Source organism: Schistocerca cancellata, chromosome 1 (assembly GCF_023864275.1).
Source record: "Schistocerca cancellata isolate TAMUIC-IGC-003103 chromosome 1, iqSchCanc2.1, whole genome shotgun sequence".
Taxonomy (NCBI): Eukaryota; Metazoa; Arthropoda; class Insecta; order Orthoptera; family Acrididae; genus Schistocerca; species Schistocerca cancellata.
This window is the reverse complement of record NC_064626.1, coordinates 1,280,067,953-1,280,078,995: the sequence shown is the minus strand read 5'-3', so window position 1 is coordinate 1,280,078,995 and position 11,043 is coordinate 1,280,067,953. Positions and strand designations below refer to the sequence as shown.

At 40.7% G+C, this 11,043-nt stretch overlaps 1 protein-coding gene across 1 annotated transcript in view; it reads right to left on the bottom strand.

Annotated features, from left to right (window-relative positions):
* Positions 1–3,602: 3,602 nt before the first annotated feature.
* Positions 3,603–11,043, bottom strand: part of LOC126095088 (loricrin-like) — a 177,701-nt gene continuing 170,260 nt past the window's right edge. Inside the window, exon 4 of the mRNA XM_049909779.1 lies at positions 3,603–6,416. Within this exon, the coding sequence (XP_049765736.1) occupies positions 6,143–6,416 (274 nt within the window). The 3' untranslated portion in view covers positions 3,603–6,142. The remainder of the gene's footprint in view (positions 6,417–11,043) is intronic.

Sequence of the window (11,043 nt, the reverse complement as noted above, 5' to 3'; positions counted from 1 at the left end):
TTTATAGAAAAGTCCAATGAACAAAATTATATTACAAAACCAATAGTCAATGGCCTCTCAGACCATGACATGCAGTTCCTTCTGTTAAATGTTAATACTGAACCGGATATATAATCTGTTAAATCTGAGCTCAAGAGGGTAATCACTAAGCCAAAAATTGATTATTTTAGGACACTCCTCAGAGACATTCACTGGACTGATGTTTACAGTGCTCATGGCATGAATGAAAAATATAACATTTTTGCTAATAAAGTGCTTACCTTATTCGAACACTACTTTCCCCCAAAACTTACCAAGGTTAGAGCAAAGTCTACAAAGAAGCCATGGATTACTCGAGGAATAGGGGTATCTTGTAAAACAAAAAGAAAACTGTATCTGTCAATCCGAAACATTTCCAATGTTGATTCTATAGCACACTATAAGAAATACTGCAAAATATTAAAGACTGTAATACGGATGTCAAAGCAAATATATAACAAGGAAAAGATAGTCATATCAGATAACAAAATAAAGACAATATGGGATATAGTGAAGGAGGAGACCGGTAGAACCAGACATGAAGAGGAACAAATAACATTAAGAGTAAATGATACATTGGTGACAGATGTGTATAGTGTTGCAGAACTTTTTAACAAACATTTTATAACTGTTACTGAAAAGATGGGGTTGTCAGGTTCGGTAGATGCTGCTATGGATTACCTTAGACCAGACATTTCAAGTAACTTCCATAATATGAATTTGACCCTCACTACCCCAATAGAAATAATGTCCATCATAAAATCTTTAAAATCAAAAACATCTAGTGGGTATGATGAAATATCAACAAAGTTAATTAAAGAATGTGATTCTGAGCTAAGTAACATATTAAGCTATCTGTGTAACCAGTCGTTTATCATAGGAATATTTCCTGAATGGCTGAAATATGCTGAAGTTAAGCCACTGTTTAAGAAGGGAGATAAAGAAATAGCATCAAATTTCCGTCCAATTTCATTGTTGCCAGCATTCTCAAAAATTTTCGAAAAAGTAATGTACAGTCGTCTTTATAACCATCTTATCTCAAATAACATACTGTCAAAGTCACAGTTTGGATTTCTAAAAGGTTCTGATATTGTGAAGGCTATCTACACTTACAGTGAAAATGTGCTTAATTCATTAGACAAAAAATTGCAGGCAACTGGTATATTTTGTGATCTGTCAAAGGCATTTGACTGTGTAAATCATAATATCCTTTTAAGTAAACTAGAATATTATAGTGTAACAGGAAATGCTGCAAAATGGTTCAAATCTTATATCTCTGGCAGGAAACAAAGTGTGTTATTAGGAAAGAGACATGTATCAAGCTATCAGGCATCATCCAACTGGGAACTAATTACATGTGGGGTCCCACAAGGTTCCATTTTGGGGCCCTTACTTTTTCTTGTGTATATCAATGACCTTTCATCAGTAACATTACCAGATGCCAAGTTTGTTTTGTTTGCTGATGATACAAACATTGCAATAAATAGCAAATCAAGTGTAGTCTTAGAAAGATCAGCCAATAAAATATTTGTGGACATTAATCACTGGTTCCTAGCCAATTCTTTGTCACTAAACTTTGAAAAAACACACTACATGCAGTTCAGAACTTGTAAGGGGTGTCCCATGAGTATATGTCTATCATACGATGACAAGAAGATAGAAGAAGTGGACAGTGTTAAATTCTTGGGATTACAGCTTGATAATAAATTCAACTGGGAGGAGCACACCACAGAACTGCTGAAGCGTCTTAACAAATCTCTGTTTGCAATGCGAATTTTGTCAGACATAGGGGATATAAAAATGAAAAAGCTGGCATACTATGCTTACTTTCATTCCATAATGTCATATGGGATTATTTTTTGGGGTAATTCATCAAGCCAAGCTAAAGTTTTCCGGGCACAAAAACGTGCAGTAAGAATTAAATGTGGTGTGAACTCAAGAACATCCTGCAGAAGCCTGTTTAGAGAACTAGGGATACTATCTACAGCTTCCCAATATATTTATTCCTTAATGAAATTTGTCATTAAAAATATATCACTTTTTCAAACCAACAGCTCAATTCATGGAATCAATACTATAAATAAGAATAATCTTCACAAGGATGTAAAGTCACTTAGTCTTGTACAAAAAGGTGTGCATTATTCAGGAACACACATTTTCAATAACTTGCCAGCAGCCATAAAAAGCTTAACAACCAATGAAATTCAGTTTAAGAGAAGCCTAAAGGATTTATTGGTGGCCAACTCCTTCTACTCCATTGATGAATTTCTTAGTAAAACCAACTGATTTGTATATAAGTACAACATAACTTCTGCACAATTTCAGTGCAGTAATGTGTTCACTGAAAATTTGTGTGTCTGTGTGTGTGTGTGTGTGTGTGTGTGTGTGTGTGTGTGTGTGTGTGTGTGTGTGTAAGTGTGTAAGTGAACTGCACCATTTCAGTGCAGTAATGTGTTTATTGTAAATAAGTATTACAGTAGTTGTATTACATGTTTATTACCTTATAAATAAATAAAAAACTTTTTTATTTTTAATTCATTGCATTAGTATTTGTAAAATGACTCTTAATGTTCATTAAAAAATGACGATCATTCCACTTGGGACCTGTGGAATGGTACATTAGCTTATTTGTTTTAGTTGTAAATATTTGTCATGTATTGTTGTTCTTCTGACATGTTCCACATCCTGGAGGACCTCCTCACTACGGATCAATTGGAATGAAAGTAAATCTAATCTAATCTAATCTAACGGCAGAAAACTTTGATAACACTACAACGAACACTTCTCGCTGTTACTAACAATAGCTATAAAAAATTTCAACAAATATGAAAAATGTTACCCATAAAAAGGGCTGTAGGCAGAAAAATACTGAATACTTCCAGTATGTAATTAGTGGAAGAACTCCGGATAAAAGTAATGTATTACCTCTGTTACCAACGAAAATCCAAACAATGTTTTGTACATTTTCTGTTATAACTTTGACATAGCTTCTCCAGGAACGAAAGCAATTTCCAGAAGTACAGACAGGCTAAAAAACTGGATTACATCAGGTGCTAGGAGGGTCGGGATTATTCTTGCTATAGAAAACTAACAGCAGCGGAGAACTCATAATTTATTTTAAAAAAATACAACTTCGTTCGGTGAAGTCTCATAAAAGAGGCAAAATTGAAGGAAAATGGTTTATATATATTGCGGACTCATCCAGTAAAACTGGATACATGTAGAAAGCTCCGTAGGGTCTTACGAGGAAAAAGACGACACACCATCTCACAAAAACATTTTCACAGTTCAGAAAATTATGTCACTGATCCTAAGGCAATAACAACTAGCAGTCGTTGCTCGTCAGGTGACGTTGCTATCGCCTAGATGGGTTTATGTCGATAGTAGGTCGATGATCATAAAGTTCTGCCTGATTAGGGTAGGTAAGAGGAAAATAATGCAATTAGACACTAAAGTTGAGATATGAGTATGTACACAACTATTGAAGACTAATTTTAACTTCAGTACGTCATCCGGCAGTGTAGTAAATTAGTATACTAGCAAGTGAAGGGTCGCTTTCTCTTACACAAAAAATGAAACACCAATCAAATTTGTTAAAAAATTTATTCACATTTATCTTTCGTTAGCCAGTTGTAAGTCACATTTCATTTAAATAGATATAGCAACATAATAGCAAAGCGTAAAATGCAGTGAAGTGAAAGAGATTAGAAATTTATTTTTATTTATTGGTGTCGAGAGCAAAGTCACAGGAGAGATAATGAAAATTAGTCATTTTTCGTGTATATACAACTCTATCGTTGCGTATTTATTTTATTTTATGCACTCCAGCACAGCAAGAGTTTCGACGAGAGAGATATCTTAACGGAGGTGCTTTGAAACACAGGGTAAGACTGGAAAATGTGTCAGTGAACGTGTGACAGTTGGGCTTTACGAATGGTCTGAAATTAATTACAACTGTGAAATAAGCTAGACCAACGATTAAAACTCAACTTTATTGATACTGAAAGCAGCAGTTTCATGTGTGGTGAAGTTTTATTCCCATATGAACTGACTATGCCCCAAATGGGCCAAGAATCTTATGAATTTGATTAACGTGGGGAAGCTGCATATCTAACATGAATGCGGTATAAGGCAAGCGTCTCTTGTTAAGTTTGTGTTCCAGCGATTTTGTTGTTGAGGTGCAGCGATTATCCTGAATCAAAGATATTAAAAAGAAGGTAGTGAAAAGCAACAGATTCTAACTACAATAGCAACAGTCTTTAGTTCACCAGCCTCTCGTGCGGTTCTTGACGTCTGAAGACTCCAGGAAGCCACCGAGAATTGTTGCCGCAGCCTACACCCCCACACACAATACACCACACACCCTATGTGCCATCATAGGAGCGACATAATAGGCTATTGTCCGTTGTACTTCCCAGTCTCCACACTGCAACAGCTACACAGACCGTGCAGATGAAGAAGAGGAAGGGTCTAAGTGTCATCCAGTTGACTGTTGGTCGTTATGGATCTTCTGGATCGGAGATCTGATGCCACATTGAGTGGAGACTATGTCATTACAATCGTAGTTTTGGGTCAGGAAATATATAAGTACACTAAACAATTTTTATATATTGACATTTTGAAGAGCTTGTGACTTTTCTGAGTGCACCGCACAAGGTTCACTTTATTTTCTCAAGGGATAAATTAAACAAGGGGAAGCTTGTTGGCTACGAGGCAAACGCGCTGTACGCACTTCCATTGGGACAGGCCATTTGAATAGTCACTTACGACATATAGGGGAGACATACGAGATGGAAGGCTTTTGACTTTAAAATAGTATATGAAATGTATTCGAAAACTGCGAATACGATTATACATGAGTTGTACCAATTAGTAGAACAACATGATTTTTTTGTGTGTGTGACGTACTGGGACTCGAACCCGGATTTCCCGCTAATCGCGACTGGTCGCCTTTGCCACTTGGGCTGCCCCAGCACGCCTCCGGCACTGATCCGAACTCTCAGCTACCTTGGTGCCTCGTCCGTGCCGCTAGCACGTTATGTGATTCCCGCACAGGGAGAGACAATGTTTTGCTCGTCAGTTTGCAGTTGCTTTGCCGTGAAAAACAGTTATTCCGGTGTCTGTATCTCACAGAGCGCTCAGAGATGCATCTCTGAAGGACATTTGCCTCGAACTACAAAGACACTGTAAAATACAGACAGCGCAGTAAATGTATTTAAAGTATTAGTGAGGGTATTAGGCAATAAACCACAGTCCATTTGATCAACTATTTTCATAATGAACAATTACAGAAAACAATAACAATACATTGGGAGTACTTCTTGGTAGCTACAACTTGAGGCTATGTTGCAATATAAAAAGGATGCCTTAAATTTGTAAACGTATTGAATAGCTGATGTTCGGATTGGTGCTGGGAAGCAGCCGAAGTTTACCGAGCATTTACGAGTAGGCACTGGCCTCTCCTTTGGCGGCTGGCCAGTGAAGATCCAGCCCAGAAAATACTCTGACCAGCTCAGTTTGAGTCATTGAGCAGATGTGTTCCGCTCGTGTCAGGCTATAATCTCTTCTTCGTGGAGTGAACAATGAAGATTCAATTTCAGCTGATTCAGTAATAATGTGTACAACACCACAGGGCGGAGACAGGGGCAGCTGCATGTGTCCTCTGAGTCTTTCTCAGTGGCGTAACTGGGTAATTTGTTTTTTGTTTTGCAGGCGCATAAAAACTGTGATTGTGTTATTCGCAAACTGGTATCTTCTTTCTACTTTTTTCCTAGGGATTTCCCATAATAGTTGTGGCTTCAGCACTGTGACTGTTGCAATACGAGCATACGACCAGTAGCAGTATTTGTTTTACAATGACCACAATCAACTGGATGAGCGAGGAACGTTTGAAAGGCGTATTCCTGGACATTTTCTCTCCCGTCTCTGGCAACTGGAGATCGGTAAGTAGGATCGGTGACCACCCACGCGCAGACCCGACGCTCTAGTAGACAAGAGTCCCGACTGCAGACTGCTCTCGCGGGTGCTGTAGGTCAGTCACCAGTAGAAATTGAGCGACGTTTCGCACCGACCGGATGCGGACATCATCAGGTGTCAGAAAACGCCATGGTCAGCCGGGGACCGGTCACTTGGAGGTTCCGGACGACCCAGCCTTGTCGTCGTCGTCGTCGTCGTCGTCGCCGGGGGCGGGCGCCGAGGAGGTGGCGCTGGGGGCGGTGGGCGCGGCGGGGGCGGTGCTGCGGCTGGTGGCCGAGTGCAGGTAGTTCAGGTAGGGCACGGGCGCGCGAGCCCCGTGGTCGTGGCCGAGCCGGTGGCCGTGCTCGAGTCCCCGGTCGTGGTCGTGGCTGTGGTCGCGGTACCCGTCCCCCGGCCGCTGCTGCTGGCACACTTGCGGGTACCTGCGGACCATCCCAGCGTTGACACACGCGTCCAGGTCTAGACCACCTGTTGCTCAACACTTTCATCAAAAGAATGTAATTATTATACTTCTGAAGAAAAAACAAAAGCACAAAATAAATGGTTCAAATGGCTCTAAGCACTACGGGACTTAACATCTGAGGTCATCAGTTCCCTAGACTTATAACTTCGTAAACCCAACTAACCCAACGACATGACACACACATCCATGCACGAGGCAGGATTCGAACCTGCGGCCGTAGCAGCAGCACGGTTCCGGACTGAAGCGCCTAGAACCGCTCGGCCACAGCGGCCGGCAACAAGAGCACAGGCATGTGGAAATTATTGCTCAACTAAAAATTTAGTTTCTATAGGAAATCATATAACTTTCTTGGCAAATGCCTTTCCGAGATTGATATCTGAAAAAACTCCTCTGTGATAGAGACAAGAGGGAGATTGAGTCAATAATTAAATCACTGAAGACTAAGGACTCTCATGGTTATGATGGAGTGTCTAGCAGAATATTAAAGTATTGTGCTGCACATGTTAGCCCTGTATTTAGCCATATTTGTAATTTCTCCTTTAGGAATGGTCAGTTTCCTGAGCGATTAAAGTACTCAGTAGTAAAGCCGTTTTATAAAAAGGGAGAAAGGGATAATGGAGATAATTTTAGACCTATTTCTTTGCCATCAGTGTTTGCAAAAGTTATCGAAAAGGCTGTTTATGTAAGGTTAATTGATCATTTTATACCACACGATTTGCTATCAAATGTACAGTTCGGTTTTAGAAGTCGTTTGACAACTGAAAATGCTATATTCTCTTTTCTCTGTGAGGTACTGGATGGGCTAAACGAAAAGTTTCGAACGCTTGGTGTATTTTTTGCTTTAACTAAGGCATTTGATTTTGTTGATCACAAAATATTGCTCCAAAAGTTGGACCATTACGGAATACGGGGAGTAGCTCACAATTAGTTCACCTCTTACTTTAGCAACAGGCAGCAAAAGGTCATTATTCAGAATGTTGATAACAGCTGTGATGTGGGATCTGAGTGGGGTATTGTCAAGTGGGGGGTGCCCCAGGGATCAGTGTTGGGGCCGCTCCTGTTCCTTATTTATATAAATGATATGCCCTCTAGTATTACGGGTAACTCCAAAATATTTCTGTTTGCTGATGACACTAACTTGGTAGTAAAGGATGTTGTGTGCAACATTGACTCGGTTTCAAATAGTGCAGTACATGACCTCAGTTCATGGCTTGTAGAAAATAAACTAACGTTAAATCACAGTAAGACTCAGTTTTTACAGTTTCTAATACACAATACAATAAAACCTGACGTTTTAATTTCACAGAACGGGCATATGATTAGTAAGACTGAACAGTTCAAATTTCTAGGTGTTTAGATAGATAGTAAGCTGTCGTGGAAAGCCCACTTTCAGGATCTTGTTCAAAGACTTAATACTACCATTTTTACTATTCGAACGATATCAAAAGTGAGTGTTACTTCGACACGAAAATTAGTCTACTTCTCTTATTTTCATTCACTTATGTCGTATGGTATTATATTTTGGGGTAACTCTTCCCATTGTACAAGGATATTTTTGGCTCAGAAACGGACGGTTCGGGCAATAAGTGGTGTGAGTTCACGAACCTCTTGTCGACCTCTGTTCACGAGTCTGGGTATTTTGACATTGGCCTCTCAATATGTATATTACTTATTGTCGATTCTTGTTACAAATATTAGTTTATTCCCAAGAATAAGCAGCTTTCACTCCTTCTATTCTGTCGAGGAGTTCTTAAAAAATTGAGCTGATTCTTATTGTATTGCTGATAGCGTTTACTTAAACTTATGGACTGACTTTTTTCAGGTTCATGAACATTTATTTTTATCTGTTATTACTTTTATGTTGAAATTTCATGTACTGACACGTTCCATGACGTTGGAGATTTGCTCCTCAATTTGGTCCTACGGAACTTGACGTGTAATAAATAAATAAATAAAATCAGTCTTGCTAGCCCACTGGAAAAGTATTCGTCACTCCCTTAAAAGAGCACACTAGTCGCTTCGGAACGCTATAGATGGTGTAGGACTGCTACCAGTCGGTCACATGATCCTCTGCCGATAACGTGAGTCGTACCAGTGAAGCGATGTATGCTCTAAGACAAAAACGAGGAACCAGAAAGGAATCATCCGAATGCGACAGAAATCGGTAGATGTGATTTGCATGTGCAGGCAAATAAATGGTTACAATTCCAGAAAAATTTACGCAAGAGAAAGAGCTTCACAAATTGAGCAAGTCAATAACGCGTTGGTCGACCAGTGGCCCTTATGGAAGCAGTAATTCCGTTTGTCATTGATTGACAGAGTTGGTGGATGTTCTCCTGAGGGTTATCATGCCAGATCTTGTCCAACTGGAATATTAGACCGTCATAACCCCGAGCTGGTCGGGGATCTGCCCATAGTGATCCAAACGTTCTCAGTTGAGCAGAGATCCGGCGAACTTGCTGGTCAAGATAGGTCAGACAAGCACGTTGACGAGCTGTAGAAATTCTCGATGTGTTCGGACGTTATCTTCCTGAAATGTAAGGGTAGAATGGCTTGCAATGAAGGGTAACAAAATGGGACGCAGAATATCGTCGACGTACCGCTGTGCGGTGTTATCAGGATGACAACCATCGGGGTCCTGAAATGAAAAGAAATCTATCCCCAGTCAATCATTCCTGCCTATCGGACAGTATGGCAGGTAAAATCAGGTTAACCCACCGCTGTCCAGGGCCTCTCCAGACACGTCCTCGCTGGTCATCAGGGCTCAGTCCGAAGTGTGTTCATCACTGAAGGCTATTCTACTCTAGTCAGTGAGATTCCAGACCGAGTAAGTGTCTGGAGACGCCCCGGTAGAGTACCAACCTGCCTGTCGCCCTCCATTTGGGTCGACAACCAGAAGTGGTGGTCTGGGGTGCATTTCTCTTGATGGCAGGACCCCTTTGGTTGTCATCCACGGCAACCTTACAGCACAGAGGTACGTCGAGAATATTCTACATACAGTTTCTTGCCCTTCATGGTAAGCCATACTGTGCTAACATTTCTGCAAGAAAATGCCCTCTCACACACGGTGAGAGTTGATACTGCATGTCTTCATGCTTTCCAAACTCTACCTTGGCCAGAATGGTCGTTGGATCTCTCCCAGATTGAGAACATTAGGAGCATTATGGACAGCGTTCTTCAACTGTCTCGGGATTCTGACGACCTAACACGTCAACTGGACAGTTTGTCACGATATCCCTCAGGTAGACATCCGACAGTTTTATTAATCTGTGCCGAGACAATATTGCCTGCGGAAGGGCCAGAAGTGGACCAATATGCTCAATTTTTGAGGCTTTTTCTCTTGAATAAATCATCCAATTTTTGTGAAATTGTAATCATTTGTTTGTCTCTACACGTACAGCACATCTACCGATTTCCATTCCATTCATATAAATCCTGTGTGCTGCGTCTCTCTCTCTCCTCTCTCTCTCTTTCTCTCTCTCTCTCTCTCTCTCTCTCTCTCTCTCTCTCTCTTTCACACACACACACACACACACACACACACACACACATACACACACACTTTTCTTTTCTTAGAGTGTGTATAATTGAGACATTATAAGAAAGACGTAAACTTTAACTCCGAGTTATTCATTCGTGACGTGTAGCAGATTTACGTCATTGCTAAATCAGATCTTTCTGTTCAAGTTTTTTATTGTCTGTATGTCCCAGTCGGGTTTCAGGTGTATGGAATCACAGCAGGAGTATCAGGAGGATGAGTCGACTTGCAGACAGCCTGTCAGAAAGGAAATATCATGTTTTTTGAATATAATCATGACCACAACATGAATGAAGTTACCCATTTGTTAATGTATCAAAACGGACTGTCCAACCTGTCTACAAGGAACTGTACCACGCGCATCCATGTGGCACAACGAAAGAACAGTGGTCGAAAAATGATCCTGACAGCGACCACTAAGCGGTATCCCGCCTAGGTTAATGACGACTGGTTACAAACCCGACATGAACTAGTAATCTTCGTATCATGGAGATTGGGCCGTGGTCCAAAGCATGTTTCCGTGCCTAGCTTTCAGTCTCCCAATGCTTAAGACATCATCATAGGGTATAAAGACTCAGCCGTTTCAAAATTAAACAAACACAGCACTGCGAACTGTTTACACGTATCCACGCAACGGTCCGTTCGTGACGTCATCACACCGCTGCTTAAGGCAGCGGACTCCCGTAGACGTGTATTTGGCAGCTTGGAGTGGGGGTGAGTTGTCGCTGTTTGATTTATTTACTAGTAAATCCCACAATTTGTCTAATTTCAATCCTTCTTCAGCGTCAAGTGCACGGTGCGATTCGACTCGTCTACGTTGACTCATTATGTCCTGTGTCACGCCATGAGTTTACGTTGCTAAGGATGTAAGCGGCCTGTTATTAAATTTCGAGTATGGTTGTCTTAGTTACTAGAGTAATCTATGATTGTAAACTACGCGTAGCTCAAATGGTCTTGAGTGAAGCAAGTAGTAGTGTGAGAACTTTTAACATTGCAGCGCATCAGCAATAGTGAATAATTTAATGATTATAAATAATCCGCCTCGATT